This window comes from Poecile atricapillus, chromosome 2, assembly GCF_030490865.1.
Source record: "Poecile atricapillus isolate bPoeAtr1 chromosome 2, bPoeAtr1.hap1, whole genome shotgun sequence".
In the NCBI taxonomy this organism is placed as follows: Eukaryota; Metazoa; Chordata; class Aves; order Passeriformes; family Paridae; genus Poecile; species Poecile atricapillus.
This window is the reverse complement of record NC_081250.1, coordinates 93,801,923-93,825,956: the sequence shown is the minus strand read 5'-3', so window position 1 is coordinate 93,825,956 and position 24,034 is coordinate 93,801,923. Positions and strand designations below refer to the sequence as shown.

General features: G+C 43.8%; 1 protein-coding gene across 1 annotated transcript in view; it reads left to right on the top strand.

Moving 5' to 3' along the window:
- The first annotated feature begins 493 nt into the window (after positions 1-493).
- PARD6G (par-6 family cell polarity regulator gamma) overlaps positions 494-24,034 on the top strand; it is a 66,194-nt gene continuing 42,653 nt past the window's right edge. The window contains exons 1-2 of the mRNA XM_058833423.1: positions 494-721; positions 13,668-13,890. Of these exons, the coding sequence (XP_058689406.1) occupies positions 650-721; positions 13,668-13,890 (295 nt within the window). The 5' untranslated portion in view covers positions 494-649. The remainder of the gene's footprint in view (positions 722-13,667; positions 13,891-24,034) is intronic.

The window sequence follows — 24,034 nt, the reverse complement described above, 5'->3', positions numbered from 1 at the left end:
GGCAGTCCACCGATTTATTTCAAGGAGGGCGTGGTGGAAACTCTCCTCCCAAACCTGGTGATCTGTGGTCTCAAATTAATGACTCGCAGCACTTTTCAGATCCAAACCCTCTTTCAAGAACAATCAGCGCTGTCTGGAAAAGTTTGTGCGGGCACCTCCGGGCGCTGGGGGGCACCCGGGGAGCCACCGTCCGGCGGTGCCGCGGGTGCGCTCTGCGCTTCGTGCGCCGCTGCGGCACCGGGGCCCGCCGGCCGCTCCAGACGCCGCTTCCCGCACCAATTCCTGCTGCTCCGCAGCTCCGCCGGCAGCGCCCGAGCCCCGCGGCCGCCAAGGGGCGTGTCCGGGGCGTGTCAGAGGCGTGTCCGGGGCGTGTCAGAGGCGTGTCCGGGGCGTGTCCGGGGCGTGTCCGGGGCGTGTCCGGGGCGTGTCAGAGGCGTGTCCGGGGCGTGTCCGGGGCGTGTCCCGCCGGCCCAAGGCGCCCCCCCGCCGCCGGCCCAGCCGGAGCGCGAGCCCCGCGCGGATCCCTGCGGCCGCCGCCGCCGCTGCCGTTGGCGCGCGCGCGCGCGCCGGGAACAAAGTGGCCGCGGGAGCGGAGCGCGGCGCGAGCGGGGCCGGCGGCGCGGGAAGGGGAGGCAGCGGGGCCGGGAAGATGAACCGGAGTTTCAACAAATCTCAGACTCTGCGGTATCTGGAGTGCAGCGCGGTGGAAGTGAAGAGTAAGGTGAGCAGACCGCGGTGCGGCCTCGGTCGGGAGCGCCCCTGCCCGGTGGTGCTCTCGAAAATGAATGGGGAGCCCCCCCAACTTCCCCCGTGTCTCCCCTCCCCGCCCGGTGCGGCCGGAGCCGTGTCCCAGGCTCAGCCCGCAGAGCGGTGACGGGCTGGCGGAGAGGCGGGATCACCGCTCTGGGCGCAGCTCCCGGCGAGCCGCCCCTGCCCGGCCGGAGGCGGCGGCGCGACCCTTCCCCGCCCGCCCCCGGCGCGGCGCCCGCCGCTCCTGCTCCATCTTTTGTTTCGCCGCGGGGACTCCGGCCGTAACTTCGTGGGGCGGCTCGGGAAGCGCCGCTGGCCTCGCCTGGCGGGCGGGCCGGGGCTCGGCCCGGGGGCACCGGGAGGCGCGGCGGCGGCGCCGCGCTCGCCCCACCCCGGGACGTTTCAGCCCCCCGGAGCTCCGACCGGCTCCCCGTAGGCGGGATGGGTGCCCCGGCGCTTTCTCAGGAGCGGAGGACCGGGAGGGAGAAGGGCCGGGTCCCACCGCGGTCCTGCCATGGGTCCGAGCCGCAGGAGCCAGAGGGAGACCTGCGGGAAGCTTCCCCGTCCTGCGGCGGCTGTGCCGGGATGCCGCCACCGGCATCAGCTTGTGCACGCTGGTGGTGCTGGGGAAGGAGCCGAGATAGGCAGGGCTGCCGGAGCTGGCCCAAAGGATGGTGTCGGGTGGCTGTGCCTGACGTTGGTTTCGCTGAGCTCTCGTCGAAAGACTTGGGTCGCTCTCGGTTGAACCAGCACATCAAAATCTTGCCTGTGCCTCTGAGGGATAAAATAAGTAGCATTTAAGCAAAACTGAGAAATCTTCCCGAAAGCCCGTGTTTTATACACATAAAACAGACAAGGTGTAGGTAATGCGGAAGTTGGAAAGAGTACGGATAGCGTTAACCTTTGCTGGAGTCTCTGATCACCTGCTGAGATGGTGTTGAAGGTAGTGTCTTTGGGGCTTTCTGCTTGGTGCTGTTCATTTTTGTCCATTTTTGCCATTAAAATTTGTATTCAGATCAAATGGCCTCGAGCAACACATAGAGCAGAGGTGGCTTCAGTGGGAGAAGTGAAGTACCTTGTGTCCAAAGGAGCTTCTAATAATTTCTAAACATGGCACCTGAAATGTGGGTTCAGCCCCTTATTTCCTAACTTCCTATTGCCACCCGAAAGGGCTCAACTGGCGTGGAAAGTTTTCTTTCTGCTTCCATAGCTGGAAAGTTTTGGTTCAGCTTGTTCTGGTTCTAAGATGTAACCCACCCACAACATTCCTTGTGGCTCCCAAATGCTCCAGATCCCATCTTCTGAATTAGACCTCTTACATTCTATGAGTGTTAAACTGAAACCTTTACTAACTACATAGAGAATTTTTAAGTTCATCTCCTCTCTTCTACTTCAGTATTGCCATAGCTTGAGTTTGTTCTATTAGCAATTAGAAAGCAACCTTATAGTAAGGAGCTCGTAGCTTCTCTTACAGCTGCAGGAATTCTGTAAGTGAATGCTACCTGGCTATATAGACACAGAGTAATGTGTAGGGAGATTGTAAGCCTAGGAATGATTGTGGATTTTTGGAGGGAAGGAAAATAAACTTGTATGGGTGGGATGGGTTTACTGAAGACCTTCTGTAGCTCAGGGTTGTCACTGCTGATGGCCCAGAACTTAGTATGGAAACTCTACTGCACTGGAAGAAAACTTAAAGTAGAGGCTAAATTCAAAATACCCCGTTGAGGGCCTACAACAATGATCTGTGAACCTGCAGTGTGTGTCAGTGGAAGCTGTGCTGTTGAATTTCCTGGTGCTGGTGAGTTTTACTGTTAGCATGACTTGGGCACAATAACAGCTAGGCTGTTGATTTAGCAGGCTATTGGTGCTGACATTGCAAGATAGTTTTATTTTGCCTGTGAAGCTCATAGGCTCCCTTTGACAGTGATCCAAAGGAGGTCCAGTGAAAAGCTCTGGCCAATGGTACTTGGCAAGGTGCTGAATAAAAACCTTATACCTCTTAAAAACACAGTGCTCCTGTAGGATGGGTTGTGATGCTGGCAGCCTTGTCCTTGTGGATCACTGTGTTGTTGTGCTGTGGTCATCTAGAAATACAGTGTTGAGATTTTTTTGTTTGCATGGACTGTCTGAGGCTGGGAAAACAAAAAGGTTCAGTAATGCTACTTTTGGTAGCCCTGTGTAGTTCAACCTTTTAAACACTTAGTTACTTGTGTTTTGTAAGTATGAGGCCTGTCTGGGCTTGCCTGGGAACTTGAAAGTTGAGTCTGAGAACTCATGATTTTGCAGCTATCGCCTGAGAGCGCAGGCTGCCAGGTGAGTAGAGGTGGGTGCAGCTCAGCTTCTGCGCCGGGGCATGCTGCTGGCTGGGGATCAAGGGATTCTTGGTGGCTTTTCAAAGGCTGGGGAAGTGGCAGTCCGTGGGCAGGTGGAATCCCTTTTAGCAGAGGAGCTGAGTGTGAGAGAGTGCTGCTTTTACACAATGGTGTGAAATAGATTTTCTCCTCTGAAGATTGAGTTTGAGCAGAAGGAGCTCTGGGAAAAATGGTTTTGAGCAGTCGGATGGGAGATAACCCCAGCATCTGCAAACTTTGATGTCCCTGCCTCTGTTATGATTACCAGGTGGTTCCTACTTAAGAATAAACCAACATCCTGCTGGTGTCTTGCATTAGTCACAATTCAGAAACGGCTCCTGTGAAACCTGCTTTTTCTGGATTTTCTGAATTTCTTCCCTTTTCTCCAAAAACCAAGTTCTTGAATGTCAGTTTGTGCCCTTGATTATTGGAAGGGGGGGAGTTTGTCAGCACTAAGTAACATACTGGATAAGACACTTCTCTGGAAATCCCCAAGTATCCTTAAGTTATAAGGTTCTTGATGCATGCCAGAGGGTTGTTAAAAGCAGTGTGTGTGTGTATGTATCTGTGTGTTGGAAGCGGGCGGTGGGGGGAAAGGAGGAGGGAGCATCTTGATGGCTGAACTCATTCCCGTTTTTGACATCCCTCTTGTGCCAGAGGGCCAAAACCTGCAGGCGGTATTCCTCTTTTTTTGTCCAGCGGACCTGTGAGGTTTGTGGATGATCGGATTTCAGCGGGTCTGAACCAGCCTGTACCTCTGCTGAACCTAGCCTGACCCATCACCCCTGCTGGGAATGTGGCCCAAAGCATGCTTCAGCTCATGATTCTTGTGTCCATGGATTTTTCATGTGTGTGACTACATGGTGGGGACACGGGCAGTGATGTATTCTCTGGCTATGTCATTGCAGAAGAATGGGCTTTGTGACACTGTGTTGTACCTTTTGGTGTATGTCAGGTCACTTTTCCTCTGAGTGATTGTAAGGGGCTACAAAAGCTTCATGGCTCTCTGTGCTGCAGCAAATACTGAAGGGAAGAACCCTCTGTTGTCTTTGCACACCTCTGTTTTCAGACATGGCAGTGGTAGAAATTGCTGCAGTCTTCTGCTTTAAGAAGTCCCCTTCTATCTGGCTTTCTGCTTTCTCCCTTCCTCTACCTCATCCTCAAAGAGCTGGCCTTGAAATCAAAACTCTTAAAAGCTTATTGCTGGATAGAAGAGAGGAAGGGTAAAGAGAAACCTGCTTAGAAGTTGGCACATGTCATAAGAAAATATTAATTGAATTGTAATTACACGTTAGCCTTTCTCTCCTGTCTTTCATGACAAGATAAATTAGAAGCTCAGCTCTTATCTAGGTGTTGTCTCTGTAGCTCAGGGTTAATGTTTCAGCCCTTTTAGAAAGGATCTGAAAACACATTATCTTGCTGGCTTAGAAGAACTGTGTATTCTCATGTGTCTACTACTCACTGGCTCCTTTCCTCTGTTGGGTGACAAGTGAAGTGTCTGTCCCCCTCAAGAAACTGCCTCTAATCTCTGAAAAAGATTTCCAGATGACCCTTTCTCTCCCCTTTTTTCCCCTTTTACCAAGAACTCCAGTGCCTGCAATGTGTGGGGCTTTTTGTGTTTGTTTTGTTTGGGATCTTGTGGCCACAGGCAGAGTTCTTAACCTATTTTTCATTTTCTGTCATTAGCTTACAGAGAGGTTACAGGCTTCTTTGCCTGTGAACATAAGCCTACAGAAGAACAAATGCTTTTAAAATCAGAATTCCTACATTAGTGGTGGAACTTGTCTTGAATTATAACTCCATGTAGCCAGTCTTCTTTTGTCTTGCTCTGAGTGAAAGGAGGATTTATTTTTTGTTCCCTTGAATATTATACACAGTTTTTTCAAACAGGAGGGTAACTATCAGCCCAAATGTGCATTTCTTTTCCAATCTCTTACATATTTTGGAATAGTGGAAGTATAAGATTGCCTCAGGCCTTTAAATGACAGCACTTTGAATTCTTTGTGAAAGTGTGTGTTGTTTTGTTTTTTTTTTTTCACTTTGAAACTGACAGGTCCATGTTTCTGGCTTAAAAGCAGTAGAGTACTGTTTCTCTGTTACTACTATATGAATTCATGTGAACTCTATGTACTAGTAAGAATTAATTTTCATTGTTTCAAAGATGCCTAAATGTACTCATCGTTCCCTGATAAAAGCTTTGCAAAAGAACCCTTTGTTGTTGATGAACCCTCTTGGACAATGGAACTTTTGATAGTGGCTGAGGATTGTAAAAACATAGCTACCTGACTCACATGCTGACTGTCACATTTCTGCCTTATTAATAGTGTCACGTTTTCTTGCATTGCAAACTGATTTACAAATTAACAATAATGTGACTAACATCCTACTACTATAAACAAACCCATTAAGATAAATAGAACCAGTTAATTATAACCATATTTTTTTTTTATACTCTCTTCTCCTATCCTGTTTTGACTCTCATTGAATATCGGTGTTTAGACAGGTGCCACAAATGGATTATTAATAATTTTTCAGTCATTTTCTGATATGCCCTGAGTCGGCAGGATACTAATACGCTGTTCAAAGACAAAAAGCATGTTTGGGATCAGCTGTGCTCTGTGCTCTTAGCAGGTCACTAGCAGCAGAGGCTGGTCTGAGGCACAGTCAGTGCTTTAGCACACCTGCCCAGCTGCCAGGTAGATGTAGCATTCAAACAGCTTCTGGGTGCTTTGTCCTGCTCACGTGTTGTCCCCCTTTCTTAGAAGAAGTGTGCCTGTGCTGTTACGTAAAGATGGATGGTTTGAACCTTTTGCATCTTCCCCCCCTCCAAAGTTGCTGGCATTGCATGTCCACATGGCTGTTGAGCTATGGCAGTATAGGTATACACATTGTGTATTTGAAACCTATAAAGTGTCACATTAAGCAGTGTTAAAAGTGCAGCAATAGCACTAAGAGCAAGCTGACTTTTAATAGCCCTCTCTAAAGAGGTTTTAAAGGTCTGGTTCTGCACTGTCTGGTGTTAACTGAGAGAGGCCTACAAATTGTGTTTTCCAGCCTTTTGTACTTTGATTTCACTCTAACCCTGAAGCTGTACAGGCCTTCTGAAGTTTTAAGGAAAGTTTTCCATGTGTAGCACCCTGAAGCTGTACAGGCCTTCTGAAGTTTTAAGGAAAGTTTTCCATGTGTAGCACACTTCAAAATAGATCAAAAAGCAGCATTCTTTTTAAATACTACAGAACTACAGAATGTTAAAACAGACTTTAAGTCTGCTTAAAGTTTTTAAGCAGTACTTTAGATTTTTCCAAGTTAAGGTCATACTTGTCATACCTGGCATTAAACTAAAATAAGTGCAGTAAAAAGCCCTGTAACTGTCTGATTTGACTTCTGTTTTTGAGCTTGAAAACATAATCGATTATATGCAAACCAAATGTGGCACGGACTCAGAAAACCGCAGTGCTTCCCCCTCTCAAATGAAGACAGTGTGCCACAGTAATAGCAACTTGAGACGGTCTGGATTGTTGCAAAACATGTCAAGAGAAAGAGTCTGTAAACATTAATCTCTTAAGAAGTTTTGCCTCTGTTCCTTTCCCTCCCAGTTTGCTGGGCTTCTCACAGCAGGTATTGTGCTTATTCTGATGTGCTAAATAGCACCTACTAAACTCCTGGTTCCTTTCTCATTATGAAGAAATCTTTGTTTTCATAGTAGGATAGCTTTCTGAAGTGGTCATACCTAATAATCTTAAATCTGTCTGCTAGGTGACATGAGAGAAAGTGACCACAGCTTTCAGCCGAGCCACAGCAGCAGTGTGTCCTGTTCATGCTTGCTGCCCTTACAGATGAGAGGTCAAGCCTTTCAGCTGGAAAGTGTGGCACAGACAAGTCATCTTGTGATGGTTCTGTTCAGGTGATGGCTGCAATAAGCAGCAGCACAATGTAACTTTCTTCTCTGACCCGTACTCTGGCACTGTGGCAGCAGTATTGCCTCTAGGAGTTACAGGGAAGGCTGGAACATTTGAGCTACCTCGTGTCACAGAGCATGGTGTGGTGGAGGATATGCTCTGGTGCTCAGGTTTGGTGTAGTCTCAGGTCTGTCTTGTCACAGAAAGGTGCTAGGTCCTCCAACAGTGTGCCTGAAACAAGTGTTTTGGTATGGGCTTGGGTACCAGCAGTACTAACTGGATGGTTGGCACTCACCAGAAGGCTGCTATCTCGTGTTCCAGTATTCCCATGCTTTCCCATTCTTGATCCTGCCTCCAACCTCTCTCCTGTTTGTAATACTTTTTAGTCTAGTAACTTGGGAATTTCTGATCTGCTTAAAACTTTGTCCAGCCAGTCTGTTTTATGTGAGTAATCTTCTCAAATTTAGTCTCACCACACTGAAACAATCCTAAAGGACACAGAACAATGGACCTTTCAACTTTAAAGAGCACCTCAGAAATTTAAATGTTGTTTACAGCCAAGTCAGAAAGGAATGTCTCCCGTGTGAGGTTAAAATACCTGTGGAGGTTCTGTCTAACAGGCTCCAGGACTTGCTAGCTCCAAGGAGTTCTTCACAGGTGTAATTAATAGTGCCTTCCTCTGTAGTCCCTTATCGTTCCCTTTGCGAGAGACTTTGTGTGCACTTAATCTGAGCTTTTAGGAACCAAGAAAGGTTTTCCTAGGACTCACTGCTTGTCTCTAATTACCTTTACAACGGCAGGCCAGGAGTTAAAAAATGAAATGTACCTTGGAAGACACTGCCTCCCTCTAAGTGAAGGCAAAATCTCCCGGTACAGAGGTATTCCCGTTCCCATTGGAAATGCCTGAAGTTCACTCAAGCAGAAATGTCTGGGGAAGGGTGTGGTGCACCAGCCCCAGGGCCACCCAGCCTTGTGCCATTCCTCCTGCTTCCGCCTGCACAGCTGTTCCCAGTCCCCCTTCAGGTCTGGCCAGGGGTGTGCGTGCATCTGCATCAAATTACTTCTCTGCAGCTGTTGCTGGCGCTGAGCTCATGGGGAAACCTCTGGCGGCAGCTAAAAGGGTCTTAAATAAGTTTGCAAGCAGCCAAAGCCCTTACTGGTTACAGGTTTCCTGTATCCATGTAGGTATCTCTCAGTAAATGTTCCAAAAGTGGTTTGCTCTCGCTGGAGACCTGTAGTAGGGCAGGGCTGTATTTCTGCAGGAAGCTAAGGCTCACGGGCTTATCACAGTGTCGACCAGGCCTGATTGCTTTGTCCCTCTGGGTGGCAAGGTGCCAAATCTTTTTATCCCTCATGCTGATGGTGACATGCCATGGATATATGCATCCTGTCGTGTACTTGTGCTTAAGCTCTGTGGTGCGTTAGAGTGGACCTGTGGTGTGTTGCATAAAAATACAGCACCATCTCAGTCCACATCATTTGCAAACAGACTTTGGTTTGTTCCCAGAGATGCAGGGGACTGGAATAAAAAAAGGAGGATACTTGCTTTTGGAAAGGTAGACTCGGCACTTAAACCACAGATTTATTTTAAAGACTTTGCTTTCCTGCAAACGATTGTTCCTTGAAGGAGAACAACGCTGAGGCTTTAAATATCAGGAGGTGAGGCAGTGAGCAAGGCTGGCAGTGTGCTGGTAGGGAGAAAGTAGCTATGTGGGTGACCTGATAGGAGAGGAACTGCTGGTGCAAGGCTGGCAAAGAAAGGAGGATGATGGTTCCAAACGAACAAGCTGATAATTTTGTTTCTGAGAATAACTATTTTCACAGACTGCTATTCTGTAGTGAGGCAAAATAAGCAGCCTAGTGGTCTAGTTCCCAAAAATTGTGAAGGTAAGTGAGGCAGGGGAAAGGGTAAGCTTGGCTTTAAGTCGACCTTGAGCTGACAGCCAAGCATCTGTGAGGAGATATCTATGAAACTGAATGTGAGGTGCATCTCATGAGCAGCAGGTGATCTGAGAGTGATGGGAACAGAGAGAAGGATTTCTCTTGCAAGTAGCTGCAGAAGAAAGGAAAGTGCTGTCTTGAACTGAGCCTTACAGACCCCTGGAGAGGGTTGAAGGAGTTACAAAGGTTGTTCTTGTAACAAAAAGCAGAGATACGAAACATTGTGTCAAAGAAGAGGAAAAAAGAAGGGGAACCACTGATTTTCTTTGGTAAGAGAAAGTATTTTAAGCATTTAAGATACTAAAGCATGGCTGTGTTTTTATGGGACAGTAAAAGGAGGGATTAGAAGGAAGAAGGGTAGAAGTATGGGATGATGTCAATTGGGAAAAAAGTTTGCAGGAGAAGGTAGAGAAATTGTGTCCCTGAAGGGATTTCTATGAAGGGCAAATAGGAGAGAGGCTGTCTTGCTTTTGTGACTTTCTTGGAAGAAATAGCAAGATGTGAGCAGGGGACTGAGCAGAACATGAAATCTCACACTTTCTACCAGCTCGATCATTTTAGTGAAGTAGAGCTGCTCTGGAACAAGCCATTGAAGAGAGAACTTGTTGCACAGAACATCTGCTTGCTTGGTGGCTTTTTGCCACTAGTGACAATCACTCTGAGACTGGGAGCAGAGCCAGAGAATGCTGTGTGAGCAGGGGAAGATGCAACTGGGTGAGAAAAAGGGAACAGAGAAACAGAGACATGAATGTGACAGCAGAGCTCTGAAGTCCCAGGTGAAGTCAGCAAACACAAAACCATTTACATTATCTTCCCTCCTCCTCTTTCTTGCCCTCTGCTCATTCTCGCTGATAAAGCATCCCTGATTAGCTCTTGCCAGTTTTGAAAATCTCACATGTGAGAAGAAATTACAGTCTATGCAAGGATTAAAGTGTTTAGATTTCTTTCTGTTCTTGATTTTTTTACTTCATAAGAGAAGTAGGTGGCTAATGTAATTCATGTTTATTGCTAAATGTTGCTCTTTGATGTCTTCTTATTACAATAGCCTGATTTCAAAGCCAGCAATAAACTAGAGGGATGGCACCTCATAAACATAGGGCTTCATTTTTGGCCCTGTAAGCATCTTGAAACTTAAAATTTAAAGAAAAAAAAAATAGTTGCTCTCTTTTGCTTGCAAATAACTCCTTCATTTCACAAAATAACAGCTCTCTAAGTAAACAAACCTCAAAATCCTGCTCCCTCATCTCCTCTGACCTCTTTTACCCTTTTGCCAGAAAAAAAGCCAAAGAAAGCAGCTGGTTGCTCTTGATCAGCCTGTGGAAGTTTTGATCAGCTATCTGTGTCTTCCTTGTTCTTTAACACAACTTTTATCTGAACACTTTTCTGGGCATCTGTTTTTGTTCGGTGTTCCTGCCTGATGCGTTGCATTTGTTGTGAGTTTTTTGTCATCAAACTGCAGACAACAAATACAGTGATTGGCTGATTGAGGATCTTGGGAGGGAGGTTATTTTTGTGAAACAAAATGTACAGTTCTTTCTTAGTTGTTTTTTTTCAGTCATAACGAGCTCAGTCAGACTAAATTCTTCTTAAGTTCTCTGTGTTCCTCCTGTCCTCTGACTTCTGCAATACTGGATGCAGTATTTGCATTAGTTAAATAGGCCTGAGTAATTTATTTCATTATGGAAAACTAATCTGCTTGTTAAAACTGTTAGTTTATCAAACAGTGTAATACAGTATTGTTCTGGCAGAGACTGCTGGCAGACACCAGCCCTTGTGTATCTTTCTGTGAAGGGATGTGATAAGATGAACTTTGTGACTTAGACAAGCAGATCAGTCATTTTGGCTATCAGAATTTGTAGTTTCTGTAAGATACAAGGTGGATGTTATCTTGAAATCCCATCTGAATACAATGTAGAGCCCCCAGTCTCCAAGCTGAGTGGTACTGCAAACCCCATTATTGCTGCCATACTCTCTATCAGCCTCATTAGGGATGATGAATGAGCTGAAGCAGTTTTTTCCGCTCTTCTGAAAAGACCTGCTGACAATGGTTGCTGCTAGTGTATGTGCACAGGGTGAATAAATCAGCTAAACTATTACTACAGTAATACTAACCTTTAAACAAAAAGAAGGTCATTCTCATTATCTGCTTAAATCTCTTGACTCTTCCCTTCTCCTCTACGGAGTCACCTTCTAGCTCACTTGCCTCAAAAAGCTGGGTCATGCAGAAAGCACAAGTGAAATCTTTTGCATTTGTTTACTATTGTGCTATTCCCTGGCAAATGAAATTGACTCTTGGGCTTTCCTAGGGCTGAACATGTGAACAAGTCAATTTGACTGTACAGCATTCCTGTCAGACCTCGGTGCCCCGAGCCTGCAATGGCATTCCCACATGTCAGGCTCCACTGATCCTGTAGTTTCCAGTGTGCCTGCAGGGGCTAGGCTGGGAGGCTTGGCCCTTTTGCCAGCTGTCTTCTCATGTGGCAACTGAAGCTGAGCTTTGGGTCATACCAGCCAAGTGCAAGTAACCATCCTCAGTTCTCTCCTCTGTCCTTTTCCGTGTCACTTTCCTGCTGGGTGCAATGTCCCTGCACAGGACCTGAGCCCTGCCCTGGCTGTGTTGGGCAGAGCAGGTGAGATGGTTGGATGGGTTCCCTCAGCAGACCGTGGGTCCGAGGGGGCTGTGTAGGGGGGTGTTGTCCTGCCTGGGGTAAGATTGCACAGCAGCTGCTTCCTCCAAAGTACCAAGCGTGCTAATGGTCCTGAACGAGCTGTCCAGTAAACAAATGGTTACTGGGATTGGCGTCTGAATGCCCTGGCATTTTGGCTACGGGAATCCCAAGGAATCCCGGGTTCCTCCTTCAGGTGTGCAGAGCAGTAGATGCCGCTCTAAGCAAAACCTACAAAGACCTTGTTCCTGTCCCATTGGTTTATCATGTAGACAGGTGTTAAGCTTGACACTCAAAGATGGCTTTTTCAAGCTTGAATCTAAGAAAAAGAAAACTTTAGGATACTTTTTAAATAAGAAGACTTTAGCTTTTTCTTTTTGGTTTGAAATGTGCCCACAGAAGTAAGTTGGCACTCGGATTTTTCTGGGGAGGAGCAGGGGATGGAGGACAAAGGAGGACTGTTTTTTCCTCCATTGGAACCAGCTGTGGTTTGCTCGCCTTTTGTGCATTTGGATGGGCACTCTGAAATCCAAACTGGAACTAGCAGTTAATATTGCAAACAAGCAACATAATTTGACTAAACAAGCTTTCGGATGATCACAACTAGGCTTTGATGCTCAGGAGTGGGATTTTCATAACTGCGGAAGTAATTTGAGAACATGCTTGTGCCCAAAGCCAGTAGGGTTATGTTGGCTTCTTTTTTTCCTTTTTGCTTGAAGATGATTACGGTGATGATTCATTCTTTTGTTAGTCTCAGCAGAAGAAGTGGCTTGCATGTATAGTTGATTTAACAGCTGAGAACCTCTAAGCAAGTCATTCTCCATTTTGAGGAAGAATTTGTCTAGAGGAGATTCTCCCCTTTTTATTTTTTTTTGTGTGCTTGTTAGTTCTGTGTCTTTGGTTTCTAGCCCTGTTTTTGGCTGACTTTGCAAATAAGAACTTCCATGAGGTCCTCATTACAGTCTTGCTTGTTCTTGGATTTGTGGCTGTTGTTCCATGTGCTCAAGAGTTAAGATAGTTTTAGAAGTTTGGTTGATGAGCAGTAGTTTACTCATACTATACAATCTGAAATATTAAATTAAATGTACCAGAAAGGTGATTTAAGCTGTTTCATCTAACTAGATGCCTGTTTTCATTATTTTAATTTCCTTAAATAGGGGATCAGATTTTTCTCTTCTGTTCTTAACAGCATATTTTATTCCTAATATCAGAAATAAGGACCATTGAAATCTTCTCCTCAGTCACTTTGACTTACTTAAAACAGCTTCATGTATTTATAACATTTTCTATTGTCTTCTGCCAAATCACACTCTCCTACCCGTGCTATTTTTTTTCTTTTTGGACAATCACTTAATGGGCTGTAAAGCTTTAAAAATAAAAACCAGTGGAGTGACAGAAAAATTAAAGCCATGAAAACTAACTTTCCTTCTGCTGCATGGATTGCCAGGAAATTCAGGGGTCATGTAGAGTGAGTGTATTTTCTAATAAGAAGCCATGTGCTCACATACCATGCTTCTTTGAAGGTCTTGTGGTTGGGATCCCAGTGGGATTGATGGGAAATGTGCAGAGAATTTTTAAAAGGTTGTTTGAATAGCTGAGTAACTTCTTTTGAAAGCAGTAGAGTGAATATTTCTGCTTTGGACAAAATGGTTCTGTGGATGCTTGAGATGATGATAATGAATGATGGACCTTCAAAGTTAAGTCCTACAAATGCAGTTATCCTCTAGAGGATTTAATGAAAGCTTAATATTTAAAAAATGTGAATTCTTTTAAGATGGAACACTTGACTGTACCTGTGATGTCTTGGTAGCCATGGTTATGTTCTGATGGGAGGACCCATTAGTAGACTTGTAAGCACCAACTTGTGACTGTATTCACCAGGAATAGGTTTGAATAGTAGAAGCTTGTCTCAATGATATCACAAGTCTTTTCCAACCTGATTGATCCTGTGGCTCTCTAAATCTGTGAAAAGAGGTGGTGTTTACCACGTTCAGGTGCCAGACTGGAGCATTGACCTGTGGTGACACATCTGCTGATGTTTTGTTTGCTTTCTCTTGCAGTTTGGAGCAGAGTTCAGAAGGTTCTCTCTGGATCGCTACAAGCCAGGAAAGTTTGAAGACTTCTACAAACTAATTCTTCACATTCATCACATAGCCAACCTGGAAGTGATGATCGGATATGCTGATGTGCATGGAGACCTTCTCCCTATTAATAATGATGACAACTTCTTCAAGGCCGTTTCAAGTGCTCATCCACTGCTCAGGGTTTTTATCCAAAGACAAGGTAAGATGCAGTTTCATTTCAGTGCCTCAAAGTGTGCTGTGGCAAGGGGAAGAGTGGATTTATGGTACCCATTTAAAGGCTGAAATTATGTAACAGGCATCTAGGGGCCATCTTGCTCTTCCTCACAGGCACTTCATTGCAGCTGGGAGGAATGTCATGGCTTCATGGCAGGTAGAGGGACTGCATTGCTGCCTGTAAGATGTTTGAAGGATCCCATGCTGAGAATCACCATGAGCCCTTTGTTGTCTGAGGTGAATGTACCCTGTGCTGCTGCTACTGTGTCATCACCTGAGCATGCCAAGTGCACCGTTCCACCGTTCCATGCTAAGTTCCCCTCCTTCCACCGTTCGGTGGATGGAGGGCAACTTAGTACTACTAGTTCATGTTTAGAAATCTTACCTATCCATCTTGATAGTCTGTGTCATACCCAAGTTATTCATGCCTGTGTGTGAATGCACACAGATGTGTAGTTCTGAAAGGGAAAAACAAATTATCACAAATGGCATCTAGTTTGACTATGCTAACCTGGCAAACGGGCAAATTATGATTTTATTTTTTTTCCCCCCTCTGACCTTACACTAAGGAATGCTGATTCTTCCCATTTTGAATCATCAAGCAAACCTTGGGTAGAATTGCCTGAATGTCAAGATGACATCAGGTTAAAGTGGCCTGTCTGCTGTTCTCTGCAAGGACTGTGTTTGGCAGTCACTTCAGAAGAGGATTGGCTTTTATAACAAGGTGTCTTCTCACAGAGCTCCTTAATTCCCAGGGAAACCTAACTCTATGTTAACACTTCCTCCACAGGTTTTTTTTTCAGCCATGTAGTGATTTATAGCACAGGCTTTTGGAATTAAAATCTTGTCAGCAACAGATTCAGAAACAAGACTTGATTTGAGACTTGGAGCAGTCATGTAGCTTTTTTTGGCCTAGACTCTTGCTGTGTACTGATAAGGATTTAGCAAGAGGCTTCAGCCTGCTCATTGGTGTGAGCTGGTGTAGTGTGTGGTTTGATTTGGTGTCATCAAATACATCCAGGGCTGTGTGGCTCCTGTCTGTTCGGAGCATATTGTCTGCCACCTTTTAGATGTGATTTTTAGATGCTCAAGGAGCCAATTGAGAAGAGGGTTTGGAGCAGTTTGTTTAGTTGGTCTGTCTGTTAGGTGAGTGGAAATGTCTGTGGGAGAAAACTTGCTCCTACTTCTTGTGCAAAAAGTGCAAACGTGGATTGCAAGTCCGATTAGGTCTTCTTGCAGACCTGCTGGGGCTTGTGAGTGTTCATGGTGGGTCAAGTCTTTGTCATGCCTACTTGAGTTTTAAGTTTATTCATATCTCTGGATCAGTCCTATTCAGAACACAGTTGTCCATGCTCTGGATGGACTGCTGAAGCCAGTGACTTAACCCTGCACTGGGAGGGGTTTGCCACTGAGATGCTGATCACAAAAGTAGGCAAATCAGAGAACTGTGGTCTACGTATAGAAAAAAAAATCTCCCTCTTCTTCTAGGAGAAGTGTGCTGGTTATTAAGGTTTCTAACTTTTAACCTTAATGGGAAAGGGCAATATTTCCTTTTTAAAAAGCTTTTATTTTACCTGTTGCTCAGTGAGAAGAGTCATGCTGACAAGTGAAGGAGGACAGGCCGGTTCTTCCTTGCGTGTGGCAAAGCCTGAAATCTTTCCCGACACACCTTCTCCTTCTATAAAGCTGAAGGGAACAGTAAATTCTGGCCCATCCCTTTGCTTAGTGCTAACTTTCATAAGGGACTCCTGAGGTTAACATTTGAGATTTGTACATGTGGATGGTCCCCAACAGTCATGCTCATTTCCTTTGCTGGGGCAAAGTCTTTTGGAAATGTTTCTCTTCAAGAATGAAGGTGCAATCTTCATCTCGTTTTCCTTTGCTCTCCTGGGGTGATAGAGCAGTGCTGGTCCTTCCGTTGGAGACCACAAGAGAACAAGGTGACTAGCACCAAGAAATCACTGTACCATTCAGGGGAATGTGGTGTGCCTGCACCCTAAATTCTGGCTTCAGAGGCAGGAAATCAGTGTGACAGGGATGCTAGTAAAATATGTGAGCAGTGCTTTCTTGGGACTTTGAAGGAGACTGAGAGCATGGGCTCTCTAGGCTGTTGGATCAGGGATCACTGCTTTTCAGTGGGAGTAGTCCTGGGAGCTGGCTGCCAGAAGTTGTTGCAGAGTAGGGAGAGTTTCAGGGAACAGGGCACAAGTATGCAGGCATGGAAGGACTGAATAGTTGAAGGTCAAGTCTCTTTTTCTAGCAAAGCAAACTGTTTATCAACTGCATGATTAGTCACCCTGTCTGTTTTCCCAGTTTACCCTTTCTCTTGTCAGGTCAATTTTACAGTCATGTTAAAACACTTAAAACATTCTCAAAGTGGCAAAATAGGCAACTTAGTCTTTGCACAATAATCAAGCAACAATTTCCTAGTTTGATGTTTTTGTTTGCCTGGTGTTTTTCATCTGAGCTTAGTCTTGCACTTTTTCAGTTCAAAAGCCTTTCTCTCACTTGTCCCCAGAGGCCAACATTGTGCTCATTGCTTGGACTCTTCTATGCCAGGTTTGTGTGTCCAGGTATGGGATGGCTGTTTTATTCCCCTTTCTCTCTTTTGTGTTCAAATCACTTGAGCCCCAAATTTTTCAAGATCACAGTAGTTCCACACAGGGGATGTTAGTGCTTATTAGCCAGCCATTCCAATAAGGACTAGAATTGGTGTTCCCAGTGTGCTTGCAACAATTGCTGTTCATAGTTTTTGGGTCTTGATGAATCTGGGACATTTGCAAGTTATGTTTGAGTAAATTCAGCTATAGCAAGTTTTTGTAGCTCATTGTGATTTGTCTGCTTAAAGTATACGGTACTCTTTCTTCTCCAATACCAAATTACAGTGTGGATAAAAATCCTAATTAGAGAACCAGGCTATGAAAAGGAAAAGCAGTTTTCCTTTGACTTGCTTTCCCAAGCTGCAAGTATGGGTCATGTCCTGTGTTGTAAACTGATGTGGCTCTTCTGGCTTTGTTAGTACAGTAGTGATTTACATCAACTGATGCTTTGAGCACGAGGATTTGTTCACTCAGCTGTAACTGATACCAGACATACACAGAACTCCCTATGGAACGTGCCTGCTGCTGTGGAAGGGGTAGATGTCTCAAAGATCTTAGAGCAATGCAGGAACCTGAGGATGTGTTTGACTTGCTCCTGAATAACTTTTGCATTTTAGCCAAGACCTGCATCAATGAAGAGCTTATCTGATGATGCTGATCATGTTTTTCAAGGCTGTTTGGTCTGTGTCTGACTTAAACTATAGCACTTGAAACAATCTCTTGTATACTGCAAAAATATTTAAGTGTAAGCTATGAATTCAAGCAAAAATCAGGAAAACTGAAAGGAGTTAGTACTACATACTGTGAATGCATTACATTATTTCTTGTATGATTAAATGGAATGAAATTATTATAAAATCTTGCTTTAATGCCTGTATCACAGAGGCACAGCATGTGTTCAAACTAATCTGTATTGGAGCATCTTAAATACAATGGAATAAACAGCAGAATTATAATGAGTTCTTCATTGTAAACCTGTCTCAAATGACTCTTTGAAATTTGCAGGAGGGGTATAAGGAAGTAAGTTGAGATCTAGCAAGTAAAAGAGATTTGAGAATTTCTCCTCTTTTGCTTGTGTTACCTACTGGGGTGTGTTCAACCTAGAAAGTTCAGAATCTCAAGGAAGTGTGGCAAAATGAACAAGCTGATCACCCTGTAAGTACTCTGTGCAGTGCTTTTATTCCAAGATTTCTTTTTTCCAGGCGGTATGTCTAGGGCCAGGTATAGCAAGCAAAGTGGACAGAGTGTGGTTAACTGAGCACACCACTGTAAATCCAGGCTAATGATTCTGATACTGGGAGAACCCATGAAGGCTGATGATGGCCAGACCTTTGCTTCCTACCCGGCTGGGCAGGGTCTGTAGTGTTTGCACGGGCACTAACAGAAAATCTGCTGTAGCTCAAGTTGCAAAGGAGGTGGGAGAGGTGGTGCACAGCCTGTCTGGTCTCATCTTGATGCCAGACTGAGGTCAGATGAACTCACCTGAGAAGCCTTTCTGTTTTGTCCACAACGGAGGTATGTTCTGATTCTATAAAAATAACAATAAATTAATGAATGTGGGGGCACTTTGTCAATCCTTTAGCAAATTCTAGATAAAATTCATAACCTTTCCATGAGTAAAGTTAATTTTAAAGCTTTCTAAAGGTTTAAATAGTTTCATTATAAGTGTCCTGCAAGCAGGAGACAGATGAAGCACTGGAGTGTCAGGTGACAAATTTATTTCAGGTTAACTTTGTCAAGTATTACACTTCTTGCAGGACCATGAAAGGCAAAAAAACCTGAACAATCAGAAGAGCATTCTAGCAGCATGCTAAACCACACTCCACAGCAAAATGGAGCAGGTCCTTATAAATTAGTAAATACCACAAATTAACTGCGGATGTTAATAGACATGGATGGAAGTTAGAGAAGGCTGATGACTTCTGATGTCTGTGTTGTGTTGTATTTTGCAGTCTGGAGAACTGATAGTGTATAAAAAGCTATCAAGCACCACCTTCAGAAACTTGGCATTAGTGTCTTTTCTTTTGTAGTTATATTTTTTAATAGACCATTACTGTTACAGTAAACCAGTACTGAACACCAGTCATTACTTTCCTCCTTGAGTGGTTAGAACTGCTGTCTACCACCAGTTCTTACTTAAAGCTTGATCCAAAATCAACACGGGAAAAATGTGCGTTTACCTGGTTACTGGTTGGGTTTGTTTTAATGTAACTTGGCTTGTTTTAATGTAAAGATTGGAAGATGTTTTTCTTCAACTGCATACAGTGACTAATGTAGTTAAACTGCTGTGCCATGCAACATATTTGTGCATGTTCAGAAGCCATTAATAACCCTGCAATTTGTTATTTACCTGGCAAAGTTTTGTGCAGCTCTAACTACCAACATCTGTGCTTAGCTTTCTTGTATTATAAAATCAGAGCGATCACACTCACATTTAAAATAAAAATGTGCTAATGGGAATCATGCCCATGTCTGCCTGAAAAACCAGTGGTGGGTTGTTTTATTGTCTTTCATACTCTGAGCAGATAATCCCCAGGAATGGTTGTTGGCTGTCTAGCCACATGTGTTAAACACAAAAACTGGCTTTGAGGCAGCAGCTATTTCCAGCTACCTAAAAGTTTTAACTCTATGCTCAGCCTTCTAGAGTGGGTGCAGTTACAAAAGTTTGAGTTCAATTCTTTCACATCTTCTTTTTAGTTCTTCATTAACCCTCCTGTTTGTTTAGCAGCACAGGCATTGACTTTGTTTTCTCAAAATGTTATATTTCTAAACAAGAACAATTTGATTTTACTGTTCTTGTCAAAGGTATTTGATGTATTAAATAATACAGCAGGTTGCAGCACATATTAAGAGAAAATACTGAACTCCTTTGGCTTGAGCTGAGCACATTTTCACAATGATCTTCTAGGAGTCTGGTGGAAAAAAATAAATTTTATTAAAGTGCAGAGGTGATTTGAGATCTCAGTTTATCTGCTCCAAAGGAGGGTGGGAGGGTGTAGAAGAAACTCTGCTGACACTTGGTGTAGCTCATGGGCGCACTGGAGGATGTGGCTCTGCTGTTGGCTGGAGTGTCCCAAGGCTGCTTCCCTGTCTCCTCTGCCCTGGCACCAGTGTGAGCCAGTGGCTGAGCTCCCTGAGCCAGCTCTTTGGTAGAAAACAACTTGCTTGAGTGAGGAGCTAGCGTGGGACGGGCAGATTTAAAGCAGCTTAACACTGCCATGGAGCATCTGCTTCCTGGGAGGAAGAACTTGTCTGCTTCTAGCCTTTGGAAGTGCGTGATTCCACTGGATTTGGAAAGGAAGCAAAGCATCTTGTCTTAGCTTTGACAAGATTAGAGGATGGTGGTAAATTTCATGCTAGTATGTAGGAATTGCTGTTAGGCTTATATTAAATCCTTTCATGACTCTTCAGAAACATTTCTGGTTTTGAACTGGAGGGGTCTTTGAAAGCTTGTCAAGCCAAGTAATCTTTGTCCCACTCAAGTCCTTTGATACTTGAAGATAAGAAAAATGCAGCTGTTTGTTGCAATGAAGTCTGGCAACAAATTACTCTAACTTCTCTGTTCCACCTTTCATGTGCAAATGATGAGACTGTCTAATCATTATCTTTCTACTGGTTTATTAAGCAACTTTGAAAACATAAAGTTTTTAATCTGGCTTGTCAGACATAAACAAAAAACAGGCTTGGATTTTGTTGCTTGCATGGTTAGTGATACCTGGTGGCTGAGCAGAGCCAGTGTGAGGCTTCTTCTTTCCTTCTCCTCGAAAACTCCCATTTCTGAAGTATGAGGATATTTGATTTTCATCACCAGTTACTTTTAATTGCAACAGGAACAGCTGCTAAGGAAGAATTCCAGTAAAAGAGGGATGGAAATAGCATAGCCTACAGCTAGGCTTTGTGGGGTCAGTCGATAGCTGATATGGGAACTGTTGCAGAAATATGTGCTGCATAAATATTTGTAGTTGCAGTGTACAGTAATCACAGAACAGAAGCTCGGCAAAAACAGCAAACAGTTGTTGCACTTCATGTTAAAGCTACATGGGATTTGTTTTCAGTTTCAAAGTTTAATAACTTAGTAATAAATACACATAACCAGCTATATTAAGATTAAAAATAGACTTTGAGTCTTAAAAATTGCATCAAGCTCGTACCAGCACCACACGCTGTGCTGAATTTAGGCTAAAGAAACTTGTTTACAGTGGGAACTCGTGCAGCCTTTAATAGGAGCCTCTCCTCAACTCCATGCCTAGCTTCAGTTCCTAACCCACGTAAGAACGAGCAAATAGACATTCTTCTGTCCCTCCAAACTTCTGTTTGTTGTCTTATAGTTGTGGATTGCTTCCCTAAAAGTACTTTAATAAACCAAAATACAAGAACCTCCCAATTGTATATACTCACAGATAGTCTCAAGTAATGCTATTTCTTGTTTCCTTCCTTGGTTTGATGCTTTTTTCTTTAAGACAGTGGAGATACCCTGGCAAGTGGCTTGGTGAGGAAGGCTTGTCAAATGATCCACCTCTGTTATGGTCCCTGTATGAGGGGAATTTTCCACTATTTACCTTTTCTTACCTTAGTAGTCAAAACAAGAGATTCTGCTTCCTGCTCATGGCTCAGGTTTTTTCCTGTTGGGCCGAGCTGTCATTTCCCTTCTGTGGGTGATGGAAACAAGTATAATGTGCAGATAATGAGAGTGGACAGTCTCTTTATTTTACACTGGATTTTACCTGACAAGACCTCATAAGCTTGAAGTAGCTTTCACATAGCACGTGAAGGTAGATGGCACAGTGCAAATACAAACATTAACTCGAGATTCAGGCCTTCAGGAATAGGTTTTCTGCTGAAATTTTGAAACATTCTAAACCCTTAAGTACATTAAAGGTCTTAGGACAACTTAATTGGTAGGCTCTTGCATTGAAAACAAGCATGTAGTGAAGGATATTTCTGCTAGGTGTTTGTAGTAGGCATTGAAAAATTAACTGCAAATATAGTTCAACAAATATAACTCCACTCAAACTATATTTTTTAATGAATGAAGCTTTCTCTCTTGTCTTCAGTCTGCCCGTGTTGTTGGGATTGCGTGTTTCATAAATGGGTCAGTATTACTACTGCATAAGGACTCTGGGTATTTTTCACCTCCAAGAAAAAAAGCAATTTGGGGGAGGTGGAAAGAACCCTTTCTTGAACCTGCCCCTGATGATGATCTCCTTGGATCTTATTTTTTCCTCTGTGCTATGTTTAGAGCAGTAAAGAACCCAGTGGGAATATAAAGGAAACTATTAACCTAGAAAACTTCACTGTCGTTCTTGCTGTTCAGGCCCCTGCCATATGCTGATACTAAGTAACCTCTAAAAACTCCACATGAATAACTTCCGCACCACTTATCTCCTCTGCCACCCCCAATTTTCCTGTAGTTTTTCTCTTCTGCTTTTTCACCCATATTGTGCTTTTTCTTCCTCTCAGCTGTCAGCTTTCTACTCCTTGCCTCAGCTTTTTAATTGCTCTGCAATGCTATTGCTCCCTGGGAGGAGAATGTGTTAGGTGAAAGCACACAAGGGCTGGTGTTGCTTTACTCCCAGCACTAGAAAAAGACTTGGAGAGCAGTGACAGAGCAGGTGTGAAAGTGACACTTGGTGAGGACAGTTGGCCTTTTGCTGTGAGTCTTGGACCAGTTAGTTTTCTTCTCTGATTATCCCTTTGCATTAGAAATCATAGATTACTTGAGAATCAAAAAAAAAAATAAAGCTGTAAAGTTTTGAAGACAAATGGTTATTTAATTGGAATTGAGATATAAATAAGACATTCTGTACTGTCTGGTGTCTTTTGAAATCTGGAATTCAGTGGAGCTGGGGAAAAGCTCTGTCTGCAAGGGCACTGCAAGGCTACCCAGCTGCTGATAGTGGCGAGCTCTGAGACAGCCTTTCTGCCTCTTCAGCTGCTATAGGTGGACAAAACTGCTTCCTTTAAAGCTGAGTTACCAGCTGGGATTTGAAAAGGGCTAAAGCTATTTCCCTCATCTCTGGATGCCATGAAGCTGTCCTAAGAGGAGGTCTGTTAGTTATGGCCTCAGGATGGACACTGGTGGCAGCCCATTTGTTCACTTTATTAGCCCAGTTTATTACGACTTTGTTTTTGTTCTGCCAAGCAATTTAGTAGTTTTAGTAGTATGATGCAGTGATTTTATATGCAAAATAATGTAATCTCTATGTTTTTGCTTTTGTGTGCTTACTAAGGTCTAGTTTGAAATGCAGTGATGGATTGAGTGAGTGGATGTGAGTAAAGGGAAGGAAAACCCGTTGCATTAACAAAACACATTGTATTAATCAGAAAACCATGAAGTTTCTTGCCGTTTGGAAGAAATTTTTTCTGACTCTGAATGAATAAATGAATGCTTTATAATAGAGCCCATAAATAACTCCTAGGGTAGTGCCTTTGTGGCTAATAAAAATTAAAAATGGAGTTTCCAAGCTTGTATTCCTTGAAGCAGCATGATTCTAACATGCCTTATCCTTTGGCAGGGAGGAAATTATAAGACATTTGGAGTACAGTATGCAACAAGAAATGTTAAAAATTTCGTTTCAGAATGATTCCTAGCTGAATATCAATAGCAGGAGGAGTGTTTGCATTATTCTTCAGTCACTTAAAAGAGCACTGAACACTGGTGCAATGTACTCACTGCATTTTAAAATCCCTGCATGTTAGAGAGGGAGTCAACATTTGTGCATCAAATCTTGGTATGGGGTTTATCTGTACTGCTACGAAATGTGAGATCCTTGTTTCCAGTGTTAAACTGAACTTGGGTCATACAGTGCTATGGTTCAAAGGTTGCTTCTTCATCCATGAGGTTCCTTAATGAGGGAATTACTTTTCTGTATGGGTAACCACATGATGTCTCCATTTATCAGCTTGTACCCAAAAGTATCCCAAATGTTTGCCCTGCACAGACAATCATTGAGGGCAAACAGTGCTGACAATGATCTGCTAGTGAGCTTAACATGTGCATGGGTGACTGAAAATGCTAATACTGGTCATGATATTCGCTAGATCTGGCTAACACTTCTTGTGTAAATGGACTAAGCTCAGAGGCACATCAGATTACTTTTTTTTTAGTTGATTTCAGTAGTTATGTGGCTGGTGCCTTTCTGACCTCATCAAGATATCCATGCTTGTAATGGGCTGTGACTCTGAAAAACAGGAAACTTATTTAACTTAGTCTTCTGTTCAGGTCTCTTGCCTTTTGCTTGTGGATGCAAAGGTGCTGTTGATAGTACTGTGGAATTTTCCCTTCCCAGTGTTTTTTGGCTGCCTTCAAAGGCAATGTGACAGCGTTACCTGGCAGCTTTTGTCACCCATGTGTAGAGTTAACATTTCTTGTCCTGAAAGAGAGGAATTGAATAGCTATCTACAGGCTGTCCTGAGGGTCCCAGCCTGTTCCCCAGAAGAACACTAGTTCCCTGTGCTGTATTTTGCTTAAAGTGGGATTTAATTTCTCTGTCCTTGATGTACTTGGCTACCATACCATAGCACGCCTCC